Source organism: Watersipora subatra, chromosome 4, assembly GCF_963576615.1.
Source record: "Watersipora subatra chromosome 4, tzWatSuba1.1, whole genome shotgun sequence".
Classification (NCBI taxonomy): Eukaryota; Metazoa; Bryozoa; class Gymnolaemata; order Cheilostomatida; family Watersiporidae; genus Watersipora; species Watersipora subatra.
In genome coordinates, this window is record NC_088711.1 from 11,165,227 (window position 1) to 11,193,031 (window position 27,805).

At 35.8% G+C, this 27,805-nt stretch overlaps 2 protein-coding genes across 4 annotated transcripts in view; one reads left to right on the plus strand and one right to left on the minus strand.

Moving 5' to 3' along the window:
* LOC137395267 (peroxidasin homolog) overlaps positions 1-19,689 on the plus strand; it is a 28,409-nt gene extending 8,720 nt beyond the window's left edge. The window contains exons 8-25 of one of the 2 annotated variants that reach the window (XM_068082136.1): positions 347-513; positions 1,332-1,448; positions 2,367-2,528; positions 4,383-4,544; positions 5,737-5,856; positions 7,981-8,250; positions 9,327-9,566; positions 10,815-10,995; positions 11,695-11,903; positions 12,135-12,286; positions 12,804-13,046; positions 13,797-13,921; positions 14,306-14,514; positions 14,629-14,796; positions 15,061-15,178; positions 15,590-15,804; positions 16,816-17,030; positions 19,162-19,689. In XM_068082136.1, coding sequence (XP_067938237.1) covers positions 347-513; positions 1,332-1,448; positions 2,367-2,528; positions 4,383-4,544; positions 5,737-5,856; positions 7,981-8,250; positions 9,327-9,566; positions 10,815-10,995; positions 11,695-11,903; positions 12,135-12,286; positions 12,804-13,046; positions 13,797-13,921; positions 14,306-14,514; positions 14,629-14,796; positions 15,061-15,178; positions 15,590-15,804; positions 16,816-17,030; positions 19,162-19,191 — 3,103 coding nt within the window. In that variant the 3' untranslated portion in view covers positions 19,192-19,689. Of the gene's footprint in view, positions 1-346; positions 514-1,331; positions 1,449-2,366; positions 2,529-4,382; positions 4,545-5,736; positions 5,857-7,980; positions 8,251-9,326; positions 9,567-10,814; positions 10,996-11,694; positions 11,904-12,134; positions 12,287-12,803; positions 13,047-13,796; positions 13,922-14,305; positions 14,515-14,628; positions 14,797-15,060; positions 15,179-15,589; positions 15,805-16,815; positions 17,031-18,618; positions 18,730-19,161 lie in introns of those variants that run through there. The other variant, XM_068082135.1, reaches the window with a different exon arrangement.
* Positions 19,690-21,543: 1,854 nt separating this feature from the next.
* Positions 21,544-27,805, minus strand: part of LOC137393010 (mediator of RNA polymerase II transcription subunit 25-like) — a 47,740-nt gene continuing 41,478 nt past the window's right edge. Inside the window, exons 17-21 of one of the 2 annotated variants that reach the window (XM_068079388.1) lie at positions 27,079-27,240; positions 25,649-25,685; positions 25,218-25,375; positions 24,257-24,864; positions 21,544-22,316 (exon numbers count right to left, since the gene is read on the minus strand). In XM_068079388.1, coding sequence (XP_067935489.1) covers positions 22,307-22,316; positions 24,257-24,864; positions 25,218-25,375; positions 25,649-25,685; positions 27,079-27,240 — 975 coding nt within the window. In that variant the 3' untranslated portion in view covers positions 21,544-22,306. Of the gene's footprint in view, positions 22,317-24,256; positions 24,868-25,217; positions 25,376-25,648; positions 25,686-27,078; positions 27,241-27,805 lie in introns of both variants that reach the window. The other variant, XM_068079387.1, reaches the window with a different exon arrangement.

The following is a 27,805-nucleotide window of genomic DNA, read 5'->3' on the forward strand; positions in this document are numbered from 1 at the left end:
ATTGGCCCAATATATATACACGTATAAGTATACATGAAGTCAATGCATTACACAGAGGACAATCATGCAGGGAGTCTGCGCAAGCTCTGCTGGCTCCTTGGTAGTGGGTTCCTTATATTTCCAGCCTGTGCGATAGGCTCCGCCTTCTTATCATTCCCCGCGATCTTTTTTGTATTACTTGACACGCCAAGCCGGCTCATCTGCAGCAGAGTCTCCTGTCGCGATATTGAGACTCAGCTCGGCTACGGCGTCAGTCACGCAAACAATTCTGCTGGCCCTGGTCACAATGCTCTGCCGTTACAATGATGCCAATGTTCACCTCAGACAGTTTATGCTCTATGTTTAGGTACAAAGACGGTGAGGCCTACTCTATTGAACCGAGTCGAGCAACCATGCTCAGTTCTGGTACAATGCTCATAACTGATGTGGTACCAAGTGATGCTGGACTCTACAGGTGCACTGCAAGAGTTGGTGAAGAGGCTCTGCATGCCACTGCCAGCGTCTCTGTTCAAGGTCAGTTTTACAACAAATTTCTGTAAGCTAATCATCCACTAACAAGAACTGTATCAATATATATTTATTATTTTTTGATGTATATTGTAATTGTAAGTAATTATATTAAAATACTGCTAAGTAAAGGCACTTTATCAAATTTCACCATTTCACTTTGTCTTTTCATTGTTGTTTTGGCATATAACAAAAAACATTTTTTTAATAATGACTACTAATTTTGATAAAAAAGTTATACACGCACAATACTATAACTATGTGTTTTAAATATTTCATGTGACATGAGTACCCAAAAAATTTCATGCTATGCTCTAGTAGTTTTACTTTTCACTCAAGTCTGTAGTAGACTGTATTGTATTGTATTGTATCTGTATCTGTATTGTATCTACACACTCTGACTGGTTTGTTACCATGACATGGCTGACATTTGGTAAACTATTTGGAAATTTATAATACGAGATTTCAAGCTAATGGAATAGTACAGTTAGCATATCAAATTCTCTGTACAAGTAGCACCTGATACAAAGTTGGTTGTGCAATGCTACTAGTACATGCAAAAGCAATATATTATAACACTTATTCTTGCAATATTAGTGGCTGTAAACATTTTGATTGAGAATAATCATAGGAGTGAATAACAATAAGACTAATGGAAACAGCTGTAGAAGTCAGCTGTGTGACTTATTATAAAACTTCACTCTTCACCTACTGTAGGATTATATTAAGGACTCTTTCATTCACTTCTATCAGCCAGCTGGAGTTGTTGTTGTATGCTCCAGATATGTCTTACAAGTAATGCATCTGTTTTACACTTTTGGTAGAGAGGCCATATTTTGTGGAAGAGGTTACATCTAGCTCTGTGGTTGAAGGAGGAACAGCATATTTTAATTGCGAAGTTGGGGGTTTTCCTGAGCCACACATCAACTGGATTAAAAATGGTAAACGCTATCAAATAGTTCCTCATATTAAATGTCATGTTAGATTATTTCGGAAAATCCATCACACTTGAAAAAACATTCAACGCACAGTGATTATTTATTATGTTCATTCAACATGCAGTGTTTATATAATATGTACATTCAACATACAGTGTTCATTTAATGTGTACATTCAACATACAGTGTTTATTTAATGTGTACATTCAACATACAGTGTTTATTTAATATGTACATTCAACATACAGTGTTCATTTAATGTGTACATTCAACATACAGTGTTTATTTAATATGTACATTCAACATACAGTGTTCATTTAATGTGTACATTCAACATACAGTGTTTATTTAATATGTACATTCAACATACAGTGTTCATTTAATGTGTACATTCAACATACAGTGTTTATTTAATGTGTACATTCAACATACAGTGTTTATTTAATATGTACATTCAACATACAGTGTTCATTTAATGTGTACATTCAACATACAGTGTTTATTTAATGTGTACATTCAACATACAGTGTTTATTTAATGTGTACATTCAACGTACATTTTTATTGAATATGTGCATTCAATATACAGTCTTGGTTGAAATTGTACTTTCAACACAATGTTTATGTAATGTGCACATTCAATACGGTATACAGTGTTAATTTAATATGTACATTCAACATATAGTGTTTATTCAATATGTACATTCAATATACAGTGTTAATTTAGTATGTACTTTCAACATACAGTTTTTATTACACATAACCAATTCATTATACCAACCTTCAAAAGTAGGTTACAAATCTGTGCCTGTAGCTGTTACATCTCATCTGCCCAGTTAAACCTACTTTGTCGTACACTGATATAATCACATCTCGGGGACATTCGGAAAAATGTGTTGAGACAGTGTTTTTATTATTTTAGGAGAAGAGCTGCGAAATTCTTTAAGGTATACCATCACGCATAACAACACCAACCTAAGAATTTCAGACGTGCGGCTTTCAGATGCTGGGAGGTATGAATGTGAGGCTTCCAATACCATAGCAACTGTCAGCTCCTATGGTCAGCTAACAGTCCGGGAGCGAGGTAAAATTTGTAATCTCCGTTCATCATTGCTAGTGGTTAGCATGAGTATAGCCTTAAAGTTGGGGTCAAGAGGTTGCCAGACTCAGTCCATAGCTTTATGTGTTATGATAATGATAGCCTGATGAGAATTAGGGATAACATGGACGTCTGGTGACTCTGAGATTATATATAGAGGCGTGCAGCTTGAAGGTTAGATTAGCTTCTTTAGTAAGCACCTTATTGTCAGTTTCAATAGCTTTATAGCTAGGTCCAGCTCTTGTTATTCATACAAGCAATTCAAATAACTACTAGTTCTGACAACAACAACAGACCAAAGGGAAACTCAAGATTCAATCAAATCATAACTGAGCATGCATTGAATGCAAATGCTCAATGTTAATATGATATTATACAACATAGCATTCTATGAGTTCATATTTTTTTAAAGTATTTGCAATTTATGAATTTTCCCATGATCACCTTACATTTATCATTGTCTGATAGTATCTTATTGTCTAGTATTATTGACAAAAAAGAAGAAAGGTATATACTATTTTATACCTCTATGTATTTTACATGTATGTCTCTATGTACTAGTCATTAAGTGCATCTCCGGAGGTCAGAGAGCTAAAGATAAAGCTGAGCATAGCGTGGTCATGCATATTTATTTAATTACAAAAGGCGTGTCTCTTGCCTACAGGTTTCACTATTGATGGGAATATTGATACGGGGAGTGGGTGCTGTCTTACATGCTGACACCGTAGGCGTGAGCAGAATGCCCAAAGAGTTAAGATGAAAAAATTCAAATAAGAATTGTGTATAAAAATACAACATAGATAAGTTAGTGGGCCCACTGAACCCCCCCTCTCTCTGCTCCCCCCCCCCCCCCTCCGCCCGTTCTCACAATGGCTGGCACTTCAATAATCATCATATCATTTATTTGCCTTAAGGTCACTCACCGGATAGCCTGATAGTTTATTGACCTTTCATATTATTTATAATCTAGAGCAACCTTTCTGAATTAAGTGCTCGGCTAACTTAATAATAGGTAAAATATGGCATCTGCCAGAGTAATAATTTCACAGGTTGGAAGTTCCGTTTGGTTTGAAGCTGATTAAGAGGCGTATTACCGTGTGTGGTATCGTTGGTTTATTGCCACGACAGCGCTGCCAGTAGTTCCATGAAGTGGTGGACTAGCCATTTTAAAATAGACAATGTTAGGTTGAAAGTCCCCTGTACACTTTAATGTCACTATAAGCCAAATTTTATATAATTAGTGCAACTTTATGCTGAAAAATGGCAACCTTTTTAGGCACTAATTACTGCTTAAACCCACATTTGATCATTTTCAAAATGCTTTAGAGTAAAAAATTACTTTTGTAAGTCAATAAGGTCAAAATTACGCTTTTAGGTCAAATTTTTGTTTTTTTAACCATTATAGTAATTTCCGGATTAACAACATTTAAGCCATCTCTAGTTTTTATTTTTTATTTTTAGCTGATGAAAAAGTAATTTCTAATTACTCGGCTTATTGTTGTCCTTTCTGATTCATTCGTTTTTTCACCTGGTAATTTTACAAGGATCTCTAAAACAGGAATTTTGCAGATCAGAATGTTGAAGAGTATATTTTTTGAGATATAATACTTTTGTGCTACGAATTTTGATGGATATCAGCATCTCTTGCATATCTACTTGTTAGTGGTTTTCAAGTCAAAAAATATTGTCAAAATTACCTATTTTTAGGTTAAACAGTCAATTTATTTTAGGTCAAAATCAACAAGTTTCTAGCTCCAAATTTAGGTTGCCCTAGTTATTAATTTGGTACAATCCCTGCCTCAAAGATTCTCTTTTTTAGCAAAACTTGTATATTTTCAGTACCGCCTTCCTTCACGGAACAACCAAGTTCAGTGTCTGCAGAGATGGGAAGTGACATCACACTTACGTGCAGCGCTTCTGGAGACCCACACCCAACTATTAGTTGGCACCATGCCGATCAGGCCATACCTTTAAATGAAGAAACAGAAGATAAATATGAAGGTAGGCTAAGGTATAGCTGTATTCTGACAACTGGGGAAGGTGCTATCACCTGTAATTATGGCAGATATACAACAGTATGTTACACTGGATACATTAAACCAGCATGAGTATTATTGTAACAATGCATGGTTAAATATTTGAACAGCTTTAATAGTTAGAGTGGTGTGTGTAATAAACTGGACCTTTTGTTGGAGTTTATATTATTGAGGACACAACTTATGAAGAGATTTAAGTTTGCCTTTTTAAGGTTAAGTTTTTCATTTAAGCTGATACCAAAACTTTTCTATGGTGGTGTGCGTAATAATATGGGCCCGTTTGTTGGTAAACTAAAACTCTCATTCACACCATAGTTAATCATTGTGAATTTAGTCAATAGCCATAAATTATATATTAAATTAATCTAAATTTTGTCCTGATTTCAAATATGTAAACTAAAAAGCTGTAAAATTATGTATTTGAATGATTGTGTAGGCTAAACTCTGAAAATTTTCATTTCAAATCATATTATAGGTGGAACGAGACAGGTTTTTTAAGTTTGAGACTCGAGACACTGTCTTGTAAAAATTCGAGACACGAGACAGTGAAATAATGAGCATTTGGTGATGATTTCCCTACACAAGGACTAGCGCACTTGATATATGAAATCGATAAACTTCTTTTTAAATTGAATTTTCTCCTCATGTAAACGATTTAAATACAACATTTTAATAGCATTATGCATGAATTTTTTGTAAACAAAAGTGACACAAACTGCTCCAAAATAGCGAAGTTACATATTTCTAAGAACTTTGAGCTTGATTGATAATAATTATTATAAACATATTGCTTTGTACATGTCTATTTTTACCATCTATTGAATAGGTCTTACTTTATTTCTTGCAACATTATTTTCCTTCTTCTGCAGCCATGTTTTAACAGCCGTGCGCAGGCGCTTTAGTTTTATTTCCTGTCTTGAGTTTGGCAATAGTTATGTCGAGACGAGATTGATCCGAGACGAGACAGGTCGATACTCGAGATGTCTCATGTCTCGTTACACCTCTGAATCATATAAACATATATGACTTGAAATAAGCAGACACTGTTAGATAAAGTGCCATATGCTTAGATAGCAGGGAAGCTAATGTGTTGTCTGTTAGTTCTGTAATCTAGTCGGTAGGTAAAGAGGTAACTATGAATGTAGGTATTATTACAGTAAATGGAGAAGGCTACCTATCAATAAGTAACATATCATTGGAAGATGCGGGATCCTATGAGTGCCATGCCATCAACTCTGTTGGAACAGCCAGGCTAAACATTCACTTACAAGTTGTTGGTAAGAGTCAGCATTTAATAAGTTTGTCTCCAGCAGCCTCGAATTTTTGCTTAGCTGGTTAGCTAAGCAAGCTAGTTAGCTAGTTGGGTGCTTATGCGGCCGTCCTTTAAACCTGGTTTTTGTAAAATAAAGGACTTTCAATGGAAGTTACATGATCATAGAACGAATTGTGGTCTTAAGGTTCCTCATCTCAGTATGAAGGCGCAAAGAGCTCCTTTGCTTCCAACACATGTTTTTGCCAGTTTCCAATATTAGTAGACTTATCATAGGCTAGAATTACCACACAATCCTGTGTGGGTACTTAATCTGAATTAATAGAAGTACTATTTTTTCTAATTTTAACTCACTGAAGCAAAATTTAAGTTTAGGTTTGGAAATAAATAAAACTTGAGAGATGCAGGCTACTTTTAGAAAATTTAGGCTGCTATCAGAGAGTGTAGGCTATTTTTAGAGTGTAGTGTAGGCTATTTTTAGAGAGTGTAAGCTATTTTTAGAGAGTGTAGGCTATTTTTAGAGAGTGTAGGCTATTTTTAGAGAGTGTAGGCTGTTTTTAGAGTGTAGTCTATTTTTAGAGAGTGTAGTCTATTTTTAGAGAGTATAGGCTGTTTTTAGAGTGTAGTCTATTTTTAGAGTGTAGGATAAGTTGAGGAAATTTAAGCTAAATTAGAAAAACAAACAATTTAATATTTTACTAATAATATAATTGTAATTAATTTTTTATCAAGTATAGGAAATTTTTATAAATAATTGAGATTAGAAAAATTTCTGATTACCATGGCTTCATGTTATCTACATAAACCATATAAACTGAGTGACGTACACAGACCAGAGTTCCTCAACATTCTATAAAACATTGACTGAGTTTCAGCCACCTTTGAGTGAAACCCAGCAAGCTTGCATTGATTATTGTAATCTGATTGTGGTTCTGGTAAATTGGCAGCCTTAATTATATAAATCAATCGATCACTAAGGTTAATTTATTCAACTGCACACTGAATATCACAATGTCTATGCATCAGCAACCGGATTCCTCCCAAATCAATTTGATAAAACTGCTTAATATAATTTGCTCTGGCATTGTAGTCAATCTGATCCGTACAGGAACAGAGCAAGTTCCATCGACAGCATTCTCAATATTTGTAATAATGAAATAAAAACTGCACAACTGATAGTGGATGCTTGATTTATTGCTGCAAGATTTAGTTTGTACGAAATGCGTTGAGAAATAGAAGATTAGGCTAAATCCATAAACATTTTAATGCGGTTGCTCATTCGCTCTCTGGAGTTTTTCGGTTGCAGCTTTCTACCGGTTAAATTTTTTTTACATGATTTACACATAATTTTCTCATCATTCGCTCTAAAGTGACTACGCGAGCATCTTTTTCAATTTTGATTTGGAGTATAAACTAAAGTAAATTATATTATATTGATTATATTGTTTTTGAAAATACATGTATATGCTCAAGCCGAGTGTTATTCCTGTCTATTTGATACACTTAGTAAAATTTTACATAATCCTTCGTTTTTTCGTGACGTCATTCTATCGTTGTCTGCCATCTTTATGGACAACTTTTATCATTAAAAACACGAAGCTTCTGCAATTAATTATTGCAAACAATGCTTTTGTTTGCAAATTTTTTATTTTAGTATGAAAACAACACCGAAAAATACTATTAATCAAGAGAATGACAATCGTTTTCTACAGAGAGCGGCTTTTTCGTGGACGAGCGCATGTGCAAACAGGGTGATTAAGTCATAAAAACGATGGATAGGTCTTATTGTGTAAAATGTTACCCTACAGGGTAATATTATTCACGGAGTTACATGCGAGTGTCATGCATTTTTGCGAACTATTCTATTCGCGGAAGAACACATACGCAAATAGATTACTCTGTGAATCTAGCTAGCAATAGAGTGCAAAACCTTGACATACGTATAGCATAATCTTTCTATATGGCTTTTTATTTTATATGTAAATGTATTTGCAAATCAAATTCTATACATATCATACTGTCTTAATCAAAATCATCATCGTCCATTTCATCAAGGTAATATGTATGCTATGTACTATGCCAAACCTCTATGTTTCACGTAATAAGTCTTATTATGTAATTTTGCCTGCAGGTGCAGTAGAAAGAATCTATCCAGGAGACAGATTTGTGGAAGAGGCGGTTTCTACCGCGAGGTTAGAAGTTGACAACGCTGCAGATCAAACTCTGCGGGAACTGCGAGATAAAAGCAAGCCATTGAGTTCTAGTGACCTGCTTGCTCTTTTCAAGTTCCCTTCACAGGCTGCCCAAAACATTGGCAGGTCCGCAGAGATATTTGAAAGAACTCTAGAGCTCATTGTGCAGAAGGTTCACGATGCTGACCAGATAGAACTTGACAACAAAGGTAACATACAAATTTTACCTACAATGAAAGCATATAAAGCTGCCCAGTTTATGCTGAGCTTGGAGTTGTCTTTCTCTGCAGTGCTGGCAAATCACCTACTGAAAACTTTGTAAACTTGTCAACATTGGTATATGTCATCCTTCTACACACCCACTAGCAGATGTCCATAACTCCTATTTAGTAATTACAAATGGCCTGTGAGAGATTTTTCATTGTTAAATAGCACAACGGAAACGCTGATGATAGAGTATAAATTATTATTAAAAGATATATAATCTAAACTCACTTGATATATTGCGCTTACTTTAAATATTAAATTCAGTTTCAAACAGTTTTATTTATAAATTTAGTGTTTCTGGAGCCAGGCATTATGTTTAACTCATTAGGCCATTAATGGTGCCTGTGTGTCGCATTAAGAGCTTTGCGATATGACGATTTAATTGTTTGATGGCGATTTTGAAGGTAGACGATTTGAAAATCGCTAGCATTTAATGTTATATCGCTAATTGTATAAATGATATAATCGTATAATGACGATTTATTTCACACCTGACGATTTTCAGAGTGAGTGATATTGAAACTCAAGAGCATGGGTCTTTAGTAATAGTTTCATAATACACTCATTCCATGGCCTTCCACACGCACAGGCATTCATGAAGTAAATGTTTCTAATTATCACAAACACAAAGCAGTTAATTTTAATTTGAAATACACAAACAAATATAAATAAAAATTTACAAGTTTTTTTACATACTGCAATAATATAAAAACATATCGCAATTCGGTCTATAAATGGACAAGTCACGACTGATCGCGATTGAATTCAATACTGCAAATGTGCAATATTGAACCGTCTCGTGATGTGTTGGAAACCGTGGAGCTTGAGTTTTATTTTCTTGGAGACTTCACTTTAACTTACAATAGTGTCTCAAACTTTAGTTGTGTGATTTGTATTGCTTTTTATTTATATCCTTTGTTAGTAACCATCTGCTTGTTGGTGTAAATTGTTATAATTAATCTAACATCATAACTATTATGGCATGCGCATGTTTGATGAACAATTCTTTTATTTGCAGACATTTACAACAATGTGAGAGAGATCCTCTCGCCAAATCACATTCAGATAATAGCCGAACTGTCAGGCTGCGCGGAAAGTCGAACCCCTATAGATTGCACCAACATGTGTTTTCACAAAAAGTACAGGAGCTTCGACGGAACCTGCAACAATCTTCGGCGGCCAATGTTGGGCTCCTCTCTTACAAAGTTCAACCGTTGGTTGCCCGCTGTCTATGAGAATAACTTCAACCTCCCTGTTGGTAAGAGACTACCAGTTGAATATTTCCAGCAATGTGCTGACCCTGTAGGGCATCTTGAACATATGGCTGGTGCAGTTTAAAACATTAACCAGATGTGCTATGTTTGAATCTAACATATGAGTTATATTTGATATTTCATGACAAGCAGACAAATGGTGAAATAGTTTCATAAAACGCTTAAGTTTATTGGATTATGAAAACAGCCTTGCCTTATTTGGTAAAAGTAAAAAGCCTTCTCTGACATCAAACATTTACTACTCTAATTTTTGTGTATATTTTGAGAAAGCTTTATTTAAGTTATCAAAAACATATTTATACTTTATATAATTATAAAAGTGAAAGTCCGTGTGTGTTTGTGCGTGCGTAGCGCGTGCGTAGCGCGTGCGTAGCGCGTGCGTAGTGCGTGCATGTACTATAGAAACCAACTTTCTGATAAAAGGCTGGTTTGAAATTTTTAATATGGTATTATGGCATACCATAATATCATATGTTATGTTATATGGTATTACGGCATATGATATGCCATATGGTATGGCATACCATATGCCATATGGTATAATACCCCAGTACCATACGGCATACCATATGGTACTGGAGTAATATTCCCTTGAGCCAAAAAAAATAAAGAATTCCAGCTACCACGCCTAAGAGACTTTAGGGCTGAAAAAGTCATTTTTGTGAATAAAAATTTCACTAAATAAGAGTTTGTAATAGTACAGGCTGCTGATAAAAGACGGAAGATATAATGGTACAGGGAAGTTCTATCCTGAATATTTGATGAATCCGTAACAAAGTATTTATAACTCTTGGTTTTTGTTTAATTCTATTGGATAATGTTGGTAGATTAAAAACTTTTTTGATTTATTTCTGATATTTATATCTTTTTTTGTACATTTATATATTGCATTTGTTTAAAAATTTGTTATTTAAACAATAAAATTAGAAATTCAAGTTGTACTTTTTACCCGGGCAATGCCAGGTATGTTTGCTTGTTCCATTATAACTGTTGGTTACAGGTTGAGATTGTCGATAGCAATCAGAAGACTGCTTAGGCAGCTTAGTTAGTTTGGCATACCTTGCATTGAAGGTGGCTGTAGAGAAAATAGCGTTACTAGCTAAATCCAAAAGCACACAACTCTTGTTCTGAATAGCTTCTGTTCTTTCTGCTGCGGCCTTTGAGCATTGTTTTCTTAAAGCTTCTTTATTGCTTGCTGAGAAACCTGAGGCACCCCGTTTCCTGTTCGTTAGGTTGGAATGCTAGTAAGCTCTACCATGGGTTCAGTAAACCAAGCGCGAGGCTCGTTTCTACAAGAGTAATGAGCAGCCATGAGATAGAGGCAGACAATGTATACACGAGCTTCTTGATGCAGTGGGGACAATTCCTTGACCATGATATCACCCTTACTCCAATGTCTGTCAGCCATGCAAGGTAAGCCATTTTCTGTTTGCTTCAACAGATATTTCGTACTTCACGGGTTCAGTTAATGATGGTCCATCTCTACTCATCTCTTGCTAGTTGTTTTATAGCATCCAGGTTTAAGCCCAAAAGAATTTGAATCACTACCCACAAGGGGCATTAGGGCAGAAAAAGACATTTTGCTGAATGAAAATGACACTAAATACGAGTTTGTAATAATAGGTCCTGCTGGTAAAAGACGAAAAATATAAGTACAATCCAAAAAGAAGGTCGATCTTGAATATTTCATGCGTGAAGGGCAAAGTATTTGTAATTTTTGACTTTGTCTAATTCAATCAAAAAATGTTAATACATGTAGATTAAAAAATATGTTTGCTTTGTTCTATTTTATTTATATCTCATTTTCTTTAATTGTTTAAAAATTACTAGAATAAAAAATTTAGTGTTCAGCTCATAATCTAAGTGCAGCTAAATTGGTAAAAATGGTTTTTTCATTGTTGTTACATCATTATAATTGTCATTAGGTATTGCCTTCTGCTTCATTTTTATGCGCATCTTCTATAAATATTTTTTAATGTAATTCCGTTATCATCATATGGTATTATAAACTGTGCCACCTGTCTATGTTACTGGCGTAAAGCTGATGTTAGATGAAAGGAAATTTTAGAAGACGTCAAAGCGAAACCTAAACAGCGAACATAATTTTTTCAGATTCAGTGATGGCCGACACTGTAACTCAACATGTGAAAACCAGTCGCCATGCTTCCCGATACAAACGCCTCCAGGTGACCCTCGACTTACTCATCGACCCTGTATTGGAGTCACCAGATCGAGTGCTGCTTGTGGTAGTGGCATGACTTCTGTTTTCTTCAAAAAGATTGCTCATCGGGAGCAACTAAATGAGTTGACATCATTTATTGGTGTGTATGCATAGGTATAATTTGTATGATTGTACTTTGGGAATAGTTTTTAGCTATATTATTGTGTTTATTTGATTGTCAGCATTTAAATTAGCAGCTGCTGCTTAGCTAAAATTCTTCATACACTTTGTTATTTAAACTTTTGATTGCTCAGTACGATAATTTTTAGTGCATCGCACCTTTATTTATGACACGGGGTTTCAAGCTGAATATTTTCTTATACGCTTGTAGATGCATCGAATGTGTACGGATCAGATGAAAGTTACTCGAGAAGTCTCAGAGATTTGTCAAGAGACAGGGGCCTTCTTAGAACTGGTCTCTTACAAACAACGGATGGCAAATACCTCTTGCCATTCAATATTGATGCTCCAATGGATTGTCAGGTAAACCATAATTTTTTCCCTAGTTGTATGTTCAGTGAAAAGATAACTCCTTTACCATTATGCTAAGGCTGCTCTGAATTAATATTCTACATGTATAGCAACCTTAATGCTAAGGCTGCTATGGGATATTTACATGTATTCATTTCAATATTGTTATGACAGCTGTTTGTAGCTAAATAAAGTAATATAATATAATAATATTATATTATATAATAAAGTAATAAGTAATGAAGTAATGGGCTTGCATAACAATGATGAACTCATACAAATATATTTTATTTCCCCTAAAAACAAATTGTTTTTTCCAAAAATACGTTTTAATCTCTGCCTTTTATCTACTTGCTCACTTTAATAGATGCAAAAGGTAGATAGATGACCAATCTCTAAAAATTGTTGTTGCGATGCTGAAATTTATGAAAAAAATATTTCATGATATGAAAGCTAACCAGTTGGCATGAGATTGGCCTAGGCATGGGGTGAGTATCAGTTCTGCTTCATGCCTTCTCTTGTTATATAGATTGACCCTACTAAAGCACACATTCCTTGCTTTCTTGCTGGAGATCTAAGAGCCAATGAGCAGTTAGGCCTCATAGCTATTCACACTCTCTTCATGAGAGAACATAACAGGATAGCCTTAGAACTGGCTTCTCTCAATGAACACTGGGATGGAGATATGGTGTACCATGAGTCGAGAAAGATTGTAGGCGCTATTATGCAACACATAACATACCAGCACTGGCTTCCTAAAGTTCTTGGACCAGTAAGTCTATTTTTTTGTCAGGGCAGTGGAAAACTTTTTTATATTGTGGAAATACTTTGGGCATGTATTTTATAGAGTGCAATGTCTGCAAATTGTATCCACGCTTATGTTCAACTAGCCGAATGCCTGGCGTTGCACGGGTATTAAAAACTGCTAACAAACAGTGGCAGGTAATGTAGTTGTCTGCCACTTGCCATTAGCCTGGCACATTGCCAATGACTAATTTGAGTTAGCTACTATACGTATTGCTAAACCTACTAATAAGAGCCATGAGAGCAACCTTTAGTGACGTTGTGGAATGCAGAATGCTATGCGTATTTTAACCAACAACAACTCATACCGCCTAATGAACTCATTGCATCTCGCGTAGCTTAATTGATAAGATTATTGCCTGGTGAGCGGAAGGTTCTGAGATCAAATCCAGAACGAAATGAATCGTTCATTTTTAGATTTTAATAGCTATAGCTAGACACCCCGAACGACGAAGTTTGAGATTTACAGTACATATAGAGATAGTTATCACCCTTGATTTCAGAAAACAATGATTTAAGTTTCAGTACAATAACTATCTGCAATTAGCATCTGCTTATTTAAGTAGCTTGCAACGTGTGGCTTTAAAGAAGACATGGCTATAGGAGCCCATTTCCGGAAAAACAGACTAAAAATTTACATCGCGTTATTTTCCTATTCATCGCATTATCACTTGCTTATCAATATGAGCATCTCTAAGAGTCATGTGTGCATCTTCAGGTAGGAATGAGCATTTTGGGAGAATACAAGGGTTACAATCCTACTACCAACCCCTCCATCATGAATGTATTTGCCTCGGCTGCCTTCCGTTTTGGTCATTCTTTGATCAACCCTATCCTGTACAGGTGAGCTTTAGCTGTTACTAGGGAAACAATGAGAGCTAAGAGACAGTAATATAGAATAGTGGGAGAGGTTTAAAGGGCACTAGTAAAAAATGAAGAGAAATCAGGGCAGAACTTGACAGGAAATGGCAAAGAGGAAAGTGATTAGGGAAGGTGAAATTTGATCACCTATAGCAATACAAGAACTGATTGCAGTAATCTTTGTATGACCTTCAAAATTCCTTGAAGATGATTTTTAGTTAAGTTAGCTGAGGGTAGAAACTCGGTCAATGTCGCTGTGGTTGGTTAAAATCCCCCCGAACACGTTTGAATGTCTGAGTGTTAAGTGCAAGTGTCTCAATAAACAAACCCAACGTTTACTACTGTTACTATTTTTACTGTTTGCAGATATAACAGCACCATGCAAGAGCATTCAGCTGGCCACTTGCCTCTGCACAAAGCTTTCTTCGCACCCTTTAGAGTTATAGAAGAGGGTGGCATTGACCCCATCCTCAGAGGTTTATTTGGAACACCAGCTAAGATGCCAACTTCGACACAGATTTTCAATGAGGAATTGACAGAAAAATTATTTAAGCTGGCACACGCAGTTGCACTGGGTAATATCTATACTCATATGTCTTCCATATTGTTGAAAATATCTTCCAGGGGCATTATATTCGGTCCACTTATAATCTACTTGAGCTCAGATATTCTTACTGTCGTCTCTGCAGATCTGGCTGCCTTGAATATACAGAGGGGGAGGGACCACGCCCTACCTTCCTACACCGAATGGAGAAAGAAATGTGGGCTAAGCGATGCATCAGAGTTTGATGAATTAGCCAATGAGATTCCAGATGTGAAACTAAGAATGAAGTTGGAGCAGATATATGGCCACCCAGGTTGGTCAAATGAAATGCAACATAGTAAAACTCTACTTACGTGGGCATAAAGTAGCGTTCAGGTTGACTAGTTGTATATAATTATACATACATAGTACAGTTATATATACTACTAGTTGTATACGAATTCTGGTTATGATTCTTTTTATATTGTAAGATGTAGCAAAGGGATGTATTTTATTCTAGCATTGAAATATTGTTCCATTCGAGGGTTAACGCAAATCGAACAAGATAAGTATATATTACAGAGGCATATGCTTGCAGGTAACATTGACCTCTTTGTTGGAGCCATGGTAGAAAAGTTGCTACCTGGAGCAAGAATTGGACCAACATTTACCTGTATCCTTGCAGAGCAGTTCAAAAGGCTGAGAGATGGAGACAGGTTAGTAGAAACAGCGTCTTAGACTTGTTTTTGTCTTTTTTGTGGTCACTTCCAGCGGATATTTACTGTATGTGTGTTTTAGAACAAGTCTACACTCACGAAATATATCTTTAAAAAACTTTAAAATAACCCTTAAATGTTTTAAACTTACAAATGCTGTATGTCCATTGTAGTACTAATTCCGTTTATGTGAAGGCGCGTGTGCCCTTAAACTTAGAAATCAGATTTGATCAGTTGTTCTTCATTGTTTCACAGGTAGTAAATCCAGTAAAATTTATCTATTTAAGTTTTGAATGGTTATTTATGAAGTTTCAACATTTTGAAGTCTTGACAGAAACTTTAATTCTATAAAAATGATTCTTAAAATTTGTATTAAAATGCTTTGTTTGATGGAAAAATTACTATTTTCAGGTTTTACTATGAAAATCCAGGTGTATTCAGTTCGGAGCAGCTTGCTGAAATAAAACAGGTGACATTAGGACACCTCCTCTGCATGAGTGCTGACAATATCACTTCAGTGCCCAAAGATGCCTTCCGCTTATTTCAGTATCCCCGCCAGTACCTTCAATGCGATTCAGGGAAAGTCCCTGATCTTAACTTAAAAGTGTGGGCTCATTGCTGTCACGGTAAGGTCAACGGTCCAGTATCTGTTAATCCATCAGTTTTCAACTATGCTACATAATCTACTTACAAAGTTTCCTACAAGTGTTCTAAATGATTAGATCTTTCTAAAATGGCTTTAAATGGGTTTTGTGGGCTGATAGAATGCAAACAGAAAGTAAAAAAGTTATAACAAACTTATTTTATTAGCCAAAAGAGTTGTATAATAAGCTTGTCTCATCACTAATCAACAATTGAATTCATCTTATAGGTTAGTATCATTTGACAAAAAAATCGGGTCTGCTTTGGTGTTTCCTCCCATGTCTGTATATATTTGAAAAGGTTATGTCTGCAAAGAAATGCCGCATTTAGAGAATTTAAAATACTTCAAATACTTGTAGTTGGTTAACCATCATGTCCTGTGATAATGTTATGTTTATCCACCAAGTATTCAGAACTGTTCAATCCTTAGTCACCAAAAACACTTTAGCAAGTGAGCAAATGAAAAAACAAGATTAAATTCATATTATTAGCATCGTGTTAGCTAACACTTGTATGTAGCCAGACTTGATGTCCACAGAATAAGCTTCACCGTTTTAAAATTTTATTGCTTTATTCTAAAGCGTCTTGTATTTCTTCACACCTAATAGTTGCGACTTCCTGTAATTCTTATACCATCAAGCTCATATTACAGGATGATTTTAATTACATTCCTGAAAAATATGCAGGTGAGAATATCCTTCCATAAAATCTAAGCTCAGTAGGAGGAATACAGTGCTGTGCAGTTTCACACAAATACAATGGCATGCTTAGCATGGGCAATAATTAGGAAAACACGAAGACCCAGGAATGTCTTACGCAAGTGCAACTGCTGTGTCAACAGTCAACACCTTTTAGTCAGATGTCTGCACTATAGATACTGTACTTTCTGCATAGTTTTGTTGCAAAACATATGGAACCTTAATTTCCTTAATTTTTTTGAGTGTTCTGCCATATTTTGCTTTTTGTACTTAACATAGATGTACTCGTGATTGCAGACTGTGAGAACGCAGGAGATTTTCAATCAATAACAGACAACATCGTAAGAAGAAGAAGACGCTCTGCCGGTCTAGAATACAGCTATGCAGATGAAAAACCATCCGTGACTAGCCAGGAAGCTTTGGGTGGCACAAAGCTAAGAGAACAGCAGATAGAAGGCCTCGAGGATACAATAGAGCAGCTGGCAGAGATGGTGAAGTCCCTTCAAGAAAAGGTTGAAAACTCAAATTCTTTCATCGTGTGTATAAAATTATCAAAAGGGTTGTGAAAAAGGACTTCCAAGCAAATTATGCAATTTACTCAAGAAACAAAGAACAAGTGTTTCTCTCTGGTCATAAGCTAGCTGATTCAAATCTTCAGTCAGAGCCACATGTATGCCATTTGAACATGTTTGCCATGAAAAATCTAGAGTTGTTTCCTCTTGCTATGCTGAGTAACCATGCTTCATAGATTATGTGTGCAAACTCAATAGCTTTGATTACAAAAGATTTTCAAATTTATTACAGCTACCACTAAGTCTGGGTACTGATATACAGTAGAAGCTCGTATAACGTATACCTCCTATAATGTAAATTCCACGTAACGTCAAAAAGTTATGTATAGATTTTGCTTCTGACTGTAAAAAACTCCATCTAACGTAAAGTGTCAAACCGATGCAAGTTCTCAAATTTGAATTGAATAATGGTAATCATCTAGTTAGCCTTAAAGCATCTCTTTCTTCCTTTCACTGCACTTGGGAGACAAAACGAAGTGAGTATAATGTTATCTCTGTGATATATACAAGTTCTATGAAATTCAAGTTCGTCGTGATAGATTGTCAGATGTGTCGACAAAATAGAGAATATATAGCTGCGCAATTGTTCAGAAATACTTGAAGGCGATTGATTGGTGCAGGTGTTACAGCATCCGTTTATTGATCCGAATGTCACAAGTTACAGTATCGTCGAAAGATATTTTTAACCTAACCTTGATCTCGTAGATAAAGGTACATACCGCTCTTATTAAAGTGAAAATATATTTTTGTTTTACTTCATTGTAGATGTGAAAATATATTTGCTATTAGTTTTTCTTTGGCAAATAAACCTTGATGACTAAAAAAATTAACAAATCATTGTAAATGTACGTCGAAAATGTGCTTAACTGATTGTAAAATTGCCATAATCATGTACCATAAAACGAATAAAAATGATAAAAAACAAAAAAAAGTTGTCGAAACAAACCAATAATACTACAGTTACAGTACAGCCAATAAATTAAAAAGTTATGTCTAATTTTTCTTTTCTCTACTTTTCCGTTTGGCCCAAGGGTGAGTTTAAAAAGATCTTGTAACAAATTAGGCAATTTACATGTATTTTACTTTTCATATAACATAAAATCCCTATAATGTAGACATTCCCGTAACAGGTTATTTACGTTGTAAGAGCGTCCACTGTAGTATCAAATGTCTTTCAAAGTGGCTGCAGCCTTGCTGCATCGGCTGGGGAGGTCTTGCAGATGTTTGAACTCGTGACTCTTGTTTCCAGGTCAGGCCCAATAAGCTAGTAGCCTACTTACAATTTTCAGCGCTGTTGTAGATTTATTTTATATACAGTCATACCTCAACATACAAGCTTAACGCTTTCCAGGACTGAGCTCATATGTCAGTTTTCTTGCATGTCTTGGCATTATTTCTTTTATAAAATAACTAAATACAAGTTAATCTGTTCCCATCCTCTAAAATTCACTGCCTACGCTTACAAAGTAACGAATACTTGTCCAAGGGTTATGATCTGCAATAAATAAGAGGAGTTCTTTCTTTCAAGACAGATGTAGCGGCTAACAGCGGTGCTAGAGAGAGTTCACGATGACACATTCGGGATGCCACCCAACATGAACTTCAAATTTAATTTACATGAATTTTGTTTACCAAACACATACTTCAAAATAAATTTTAATCTTGCACCCACCTTAATTCTAATTTTGTCTTTATTTGCATTTTTTATTATCTTCTTCCGGCTTGGCGCTGTTTGCCTCACTGTCACTATGGCTTTTAGCCGACTTCTTTAGAACTTTTTCAAACTGATCCGCCAACAAAGACCGAGTAATGCTGTTCTCAAAAATGGTCTCTCGCATACTTGGACCATCTAGCAGCCGCATCGAGACCCTTCTTATATGATTTTCTCTTATATTTTTTTCATATTTCAAGGCAAAATAATGTTCAAAATTTTACTCGTATGTCAAATTTGTCATATGTTGGGGCACTCATATGTCACGGTATGACTGTTCATACTGTACTGACCATCCATATCTCCTGCTCTTCAGTTATGTTGTCCTTTGATCTCCGACAGCATATTTTACATTTCTAGATTACCACTCTGCAGAAAAAGAAGGGTTAGAAAAGCGCACTACCTCAGGTGTTGGGACAGAACTTCTGCTGACTTAAATAATAGAGCTAAATAGTTAGAGCTGCCAGTATAAATGCTGTTAGGAAGATGATTGTGTTTTTAAGTACATGTAGACGGTTTTAACAAATTTTCTATTATACTTTGTATTAAAGGTAACTGCATGAGTGCCATAACTTTTCTTACGCAAGTTCTCTTATTTTTCCATGGAATGCGTGACCTTTTGATCTTGACGTGTAGTGATTGTGTAGAATAGTGTACATTATCTTTTCATTATAACTTGTTCTACAAAAACTTATTTTTTTATACATTTGTAATATTTTTGCCTGTTTTATCCATTGGTGAGACTGGCCTGTTAGACTCCAGATTTTACTGTAAGGGCGATTCTAGATACATTTAGGCATGATTAAAAAAGGTTATAAAACCCTGTAAATTATAAAATTTCAATATGAGAATTTTGCTTCCAATAATACACAATTCAAAGAATTGCAATGGGTGTCTCAATGCATTTAGGCTGCAGCATAAAAATCTTATCTTACAAATAGCTTTTCATGTTTAGAATGCTCCAACTAATTCTCTGTGCTGTATTTAACATACCGGAGCGGTTATCAACAGACTGCAGATCTGTTACATACTTCATAAAACTGACAGATTACTTACATGATGGAAAAAAATTTGTGGTAGAGTAGCATCACATGTGGACATTGTGGGTACCAACTACAACAGCAACATGAAGGAAAGCTTACTGCAGACTAACAGAATCTTTAAATATGCACGTGAAAAGGTGTAGCATAACCACCACTGCAGAGAGAATAAATTTGGAAAGATTGCAATAATCAATGGCTGGAAGAAATATGAAACTTACATAATCAATTTAAAGCTAGGCTGCCGCTGCTAGTCCAGCCAACAATGCATAATCACAAGATCTTTGCATCCTGTAATTTAGGTCAAAAGCTAAAGATGTAAATCAAGTCAGGTTTCATCGTGCTATAGACCTATTTGGTCGAGTTAGTATCCTCCATAACTGAGTGGAGTGACTATTAGCAGATTGCTGTGGTAGGCATTTATAGCAAGTCTTTTATACATACAGCAATTTTTGTTGAAAATTACTCTTTTTTACGGTTCCCATGTTTCTATTCAGCCTATTGTTTTTCACAGCTGATGAATAAACGGACTCAAATGCATTTTGAGGCTCGAAATTTTCCAACTAAATGGTTGACAACACATTTCGTGAACTGAGCAATAGCTGAACAAGATAGCCAAAAATTAGCAGGCAGGTCATAAAAATGAACAGTAAATGCTATACAAATTTAATGATGAAGCTTATCGAAATTTTTAAGAACATTTTTCAATTTAAAAACAGCTCTTGCAAATATGAGCATGACATGTGCAAGATAATTAAAAAAAAGTTTATGGATAAAATAGAGTGGAGTTCCAAGTTATTGAGCGAGAAGCAATTAGCAAGATCACAACTTCCTAGCTGCAGTCTGAGACAGCTTACAGGTATTAGAGATCATGCGGTTCAAGTAGATCTCTCCGTCTCATGCCGACTAATAATTATGGTAAGGCAGCGACCATAGCGATCAATAGGCTTGCGAATTAGTGACCAAATCTGCTCAAATCAGTTGCGTGTGAGCAAAGAATCCTAGCTGGAAGATTACCATGAGAGAATGGTATAGCAATCAATTTTAATAATGAATTGAATAGCTTTCTGAGTGGGCTCCGTATAAAAGAGGCAACACACAGATGAATGCAATCAGAAAGCTTGAAGACAGAGAATCAGAGAAAGAACGCTCAGAACAAAGCATCAGCATATTTTAACGTTTATCGGGTGAGCTTAATCAGTGCGTATGAATTAAGGCACGCGGTAAATGTTAAGATTTTTGCAATAGTGTATTCGATCCTTGAAATGAGACAAAAGCGTTACAAGAGCAGAGGATGAGATAAAGGTAATCAACTAAATTTATTATTTATCAACTTTGAATGCTAATTATTAACAAAAACAAGCAATTACACCTGACAATTTCTCAGGGCACACGAGACTGCCAGGGTACTAGTAAAGATAATGCATTATAATATATATTGTGAGTCGGCTTTCAAACCTTGAAACGATGATATGTTAAGGTTTTGCCAGACGTGTGCAATTAAGCGCTGTAATAACCATAGGTTAATCTGAATAACATAAATAATTGAGATGAAACTCACTATCACCTCCAATAGTTTGGCATCTTCTAAACAGATAATTTTTGCAAATACTTTTATTAAAATGTTCTAGTTCACCAAACATAGTTCAATAAGAGTGTATGCAGAAAGCTTTGCAAACTTATGCACTGCATAAAGAATGGTGAGAGAAAGAAAATTTATAGCGTGCACACAGAATGTGAAATTGATAATTCAGCAAGTTAACTAAGTAGCTTCGTATGTTTATATACAATTAGTACAGATAAGAATGTATGTAGCAATGTGTTTAACCAGATATATAAACTGATGATACGACTCTCAAGCTGTTCAACCCTCAACAAATAAAATATTTGGGAAGTACAAAGCATAATGATTTTCTAGGTATGATACCATATATTTTAAAGACATGCAGCGAATTGCACCTTGTTTGGTAGATGTACAATTTAAGCTTTATTAAAAACCACCGGTAAATCAGGAGTTAGCTTCTATGTTCTACTGGGAGACCTGGTAGTCTCTGAGATTTTATATACTGAAACAAATAATAAATACATTTTCTGCGCTAAATTTGTTAGCAAATATGTTTTGAGAGAAGTTCTAAGATGGCATCAAGGATAATAGTTGTGATAATAATATGCATTTCTGTAATAATATAGGAATCAGAACTCTACATCAAATTGATGATACAAAATATACTTTTTACATTTGTTACAAAATGAATGGCTATAAAATTGATATATAACTGAATATCCGCCATGCTGCAGACAGCTTTGACATAAAATTATGATTATGGCAGAAGCCTTTACAGAAAGTGAATAATCCATGAGAAGTTGTCCTCTCCATCTGTACATAGGGCGGAGAAAATATGAAGTTTTATTTACTGCACTTTTGGATTTATGGGTAAATCCTGTCCTTCAGAAAGAATGAGAGGTTAGCCATTGCTACAATCCAATGAAAATAACAAAGGATGAATACAGAATAAAAAATAATGCAACGTATACCAGGAAATTCCATCAGTTACAAAAATTCAACTGTAATAGCAACGCGAGAAAAAAGCTTACAAAATCTTCGCTTGCAAAGGTAAAATCTTTTACCCAGTCAGAGATATGCCAAACGCGAATATACAGAGATAAAATACAGATAGACAGCTAAAGATGAAAGGACAGGTAACGCAGTTGAGTTGATCATTGAGTGCAATTATGTCATAATTCCCTGCATTAACAGAAAACAATAAGATCATAATTCCCTGCCTTAACGAAATATATATATTTAGGAAAGAAAAAGATAAATGTTTATGGTGGTTTAAGCTTTTACACATACAAGGTACCTGTGAATCCGAACACGTACCTTAGATATGTGAAATACCTACATATTTAACCATGCACCTTAGATATGCCATTTACTTCGGATAACAGTGCATCTAACAACATGTGTGAATCTGTGTCTAACCATGTACTTCGGATATGCGAGACAATTGTGTGTTTTGCCATGTATCCGAGATATGCTAAGTACCTCTATATCTAACCATATACCTGAGATATGTCAAGTACCTGTGTATCTAACCATATACCTGAGATATGTCAAGTACAGTCAAACATGGATAACTCGAACTTCAAGGGACCGAGCAAAAGTGTTCGAATTATCAGAGCATTCAAGTTATCAGAGCACTGTCACAAGTCCATATATTTACTTATTTATTAGTAGATACATGTACATATACAAACTATAATATAAATCAAAAGCACAAATGGCTTGTTTCAAATTAAATGCTTCTAATGTAAAGTTTAAAACGTTTTCATGAAAAAGTATAGAGATTTTTCTATCACTTGAGATTGGTTTGTTGTTTGAGGTGATGTTATTGCCAGGACGTTTTTCAGATTGACATTGGCAAAACTTGATCGTTGTTGAAATTCTCAAAAGAAAAGACATTTTTTTCTTTTGGGGTTTTACCCACCATCAATTTTGCCGTTTTTTCTTGAAGTTTATGCAGATTACTTTACTTTACCTGGGATTCGTTAAGAGCAACACTCCGAGGCAGTTCAATTAGAAGTTTTACGAGGTTTTACGGTACATTCTATATCACTCACGCTTTTTTAATAGATACTTATTGAATGTACACACGTATTCTGTGTTTAGGTCAAACGATGAATAGTTTTTTGTAGCTCAAACAACGTATACGTTTAATTACAACATTTTTTAAGACGTTTTAAACATTCAACATTCCGACGTTGATTCAACACGGAATCAACGTCGGAAAACTATTCATCACGGGCTAGCCGAGTCACGCACTCAAAGATTTTCGCCACGCACATACAAAACAACATGCGATTTTTGTTTTGTATGTGCGTGGCGAAAATTCTTGCGCGCGTGACCCGGCTAGCCCGTGCTATTCATCGTATCGCTGTATAAATCAAATTTCACCAAACTTTTAGAAAAGTCGTTGACAAAAATATTTTGCCGATGGTGGTAATAACGACGCTTATGAATTACGAAAAGATGAAGTTTACCTCTATGGCTTTGAATAAAGTGATTTTCTAAAGCGAAAACAACCGTTTCGGTAGCTGTTGGGCAAAAAAACAGTTCGAATTAACAGTGTTGAATTCGAGTTATCTATAGCAATTTATCATTACGTGGGAACGGACCAAAGGAAATGTTCGAATTAACCATTTTTTCGAGCTATCCGTGGACGAGTTATCCATGTTTGACTGTACTTGTGTATCTAACCATATACCTGAGATATGTCAAGTACCTCTACATATATCTAACCATATACTTGAGATATGTCAAGTACTTGTGTATCTAACCATGTACGTGAGAGATGCCACGTATCTGTATATCTAATGTAGCTATGTACATGTACCTTACATGTATATATACTCACAATATTCCTTGCAAATCATCTAGCTGCTGACCCTGTCCTCCCATCAACAATTGCGACTGCTTGTTAGGCTGCATTAGCAATTGCTGATTTTGTAGTTGTTGATTCTGCATTTGCTGATTTTGTAGTTGCTGGCTCTGCATTTGCTGGTTTTGTAGTTGCTGGCTCTGCATTTGCTGGTTTTGTAGTTGTTGGTTCTGCATCTGCTGGCTCTGCATTTGCTGGTTCTGCATCTGCTGATTCTGCATCTGCTGGTTTTGCATTTGCTGGTTCTGCATTTGCTGGTTTTGCAATTGTTGGTTCTGTAGTTGTTGGTTCTGCAGTTGTTGGTTCTGCAATTGCTGGTTCTGCAATTGTTGGCTTTGTAGTTGCTGGCTTTGCAGTTGCTGATTTTGCAATTGCTGGTTTTGCAACTGTTGTTTTTGCATTTGCTGCCCTGCCAGTTGTTGCCCTGCCAGTTGTTGCCCTGCCAGTTGTTGCCCTGCCAGTTGTTGCCCTGCTAGTTGTTGCCCTGTCAGTTGCTGCCCTGCCAATTGTTGCCCTGCCAGTTGCTGCCCTGCAGTTTGCTGTCCTGGTTGCCTTGGCTGAACAATTTGCTGAACCATTTGGGGCTGCTAACAAAATAATACGAATATTAACATGGAATGCCGCGAGTACTATGGTCAAGCTCAGTTTTGATGACTATAGAGACAAGCTACATACTTATCAAGTGAGTAAAAGCTACAACCATTATAAAGGAAGCTCTTTTAGGGATCCATTTTATAGCTCATTGAATCCAATAAAATGTTGACTGCATAACATAGCAACTACTGTTATATATATATATCTGCATCACAATGAATTAAGACAATCAGTCTCTATTTTAAACAAGTTTCAAAAGCTTTTCAATCAGTACAATTTGAGGACCAATTCTAATATTAAACTCGGGCCTGCATCTGGTAAAAGAAAACCATTTCAAACTCACTCGCACCAACATGTGAGTGTTCTGATGCGTTCTCTGACTACCAATCTGTTGATTCATCATTGATTGGCCTCCCATGCTTGCCATTTGTTGGCTCTGAGCGTGCATACCTGCTGACTGCTGCATACCACCTTGGTTCATCTGACCCGTGCTAGGGAAACCTGCATGCAAACCTCTATCTTTTAAAATGCCTACAGATTTCATGGCAAGAAATAGATCACAAAAGTACTTAGGTTCTTACACTATACAACACCCTGCTAGCAATTTGGAGTCGTCAAACCATGATTCTCCAGCTGGATAAGTTGTTGCATCACAGAATAATACCAATGCCACACTACAGAATGTGGTACAAATAACTAAATTGTCAGTAAAGATTTCTTTTAACAACAACTGACATCACACTATAAAATAGTCATCACAGCTGAGCAGCTCACCTTGCTGATTTGTGTTGGATCCAATGATAACCTGTTGCTAAAAAAGAAGGAAGCAATATATCAATAAATGGTTACACAATTTTACATATGAAATCCTAAGGTATTAAAACAGACAGGATGACTATGACACTAAATAATTCTGTTAGTGGCTCTTAATATGATCCCTCCAAACAAAAGATTGACCAAATCACCTCGCAACATATGAATATGAACGCTTGAGAGAGCCTCAAGTACTATAGTTTAAGGGTCAGCAACATGCGGCTCCGGAGCAGCATGCGCCTTTTTTATCCTTACCATTGCAACTTCGAGTGGCTTGGAAAAATTAATTACTTTCAAAGACCAAAAATGACTTCCAAAAACTCTGACAGTGAGAATACCAAAACTCATATGGCTCTGTTTACAAATGCTATTTCTAAGTAACAGCAACAGTAACGGCCGAATATCACAGAATTATCTGAGCTGTTCATGCACACCGAATTCGTCGACGAAACGCTTTCTGTGACGAATTCTTGCCAATTCTTGAAAATTTTGCACAATCATTTTCTAACCTTATCTGGAAGGGATAATTTTTGGCAACGTTTATGACAAACAAGTAACCCACTAGCCTTCCAATGTAGATTCATGCCAAATCATCACAATTGCGCTTTACGATTTGTGTTGAAAAATATATCACTGAAAATCTTTTAGCTGCTACAGCACTGTCTATTAAAATCTAATAAAGAAAAGCGATCAGACGAGAAGCTTTCACATGCCTGATAATTTGACACACTCTTCCTACTAGCCAACCACTAGTTTAGATAATCATTGCACTCTGTATCCTACATGATGATTAATGAATAAATAATTACCTTACCTACTATACTGCGATCCTGGCTATTTTTTCCAATTATAAACTGTACTAAAGTGCACTGACAAGTCTAGGCATATATGAAGGATAAAGACCAGAAATCAATGTATGATTAATACTGCTTCATGTATTGCTTTTAGTAAGTGGAGCTATAAAATACCACAGTAGCCTTGATATAAAACTATCTTTATGCACTTAAATACAATGGCTAGTGCCAAATAAATAGGTACCTAATAATGATTTATGAGTTGTGTTCTCTTGGATTTCTATAATGTAGTGCATGGCCATGAATTGGTAAGGATATGAAGTGTTGAAAATGCTGTATTTTCTTATTCTAATAAAAAGGCTTGTCACAAGGTTTGAGGTTACTTTATGTAAATAACAATGTAGCACTTCAGATTGCCTTCACACATAAAGCACAGCACACTCAGACCTGACCAAATATGCTCTCCTCGAGAGGGCTAAATACCTGACATACTCATGGTAAGCCGGTATAAATTGTTCAACTTTTAAAAGTGTAGAGTCGACTGAGGCCATTACGGATTGCCCATGCACTACACTAAGAGAGTAATAGAAGACTCACAAGGTTTGGGTTCACTTGGCGCTGTCCCGCTTGATTAGGCAGCCTAGAAGTCATCTGCTGTGGCTGATTCAGAGGAGACATGTGATTTGGCATTGTACCACCCATTTGACCACTAGGAGCCTGCCCCCTGAGATTTTGTGCCTGCACTGTCTTTATTTTTGTCTGTCAAACAAGACCAGGTTTTGTAAGAAAAATGGTATGTATACGAAGCTGCCTGCCTGATGCAAAACGTCTAGCTACACAGAACTGACAACATCAATAGCTGAAGGGTTAGCAGGAAGATGCATAAAATGGAATGCGTAATCACCCAAAGATCCTCGTCTCCTTGCAGAGCTTTTATGGAATGTTGTTATTGGGTACATTAGGGATTTTCTTGGTGATAGGAATAAGAAGCTATAGAAATGGCAGCTGGAGTTTTATTATGAGCCATTTAAATATAATATTAATCCTATTTGTATAGCATTATTCCAAAACAGCTTTGGAAAGAAACGGTCAAACAAGTCAATAATCAATACCAAGGCTGCATATTTATAAAACGAAGGCGCAGCTGATGCTTAACATACTGTGCAGTAGGGTCGGAAAATGAAACCTGCACACCAAATACAAGAAGGTTAGTAAATGTGGATTCTTCAATAAGGCGAAACATTACGTTCCAAGAAACGGTATATTCAAATTTCTTTGGAGACAAGCTAATAGCTAACATGCTGATAGCAAATGACAACGTTGA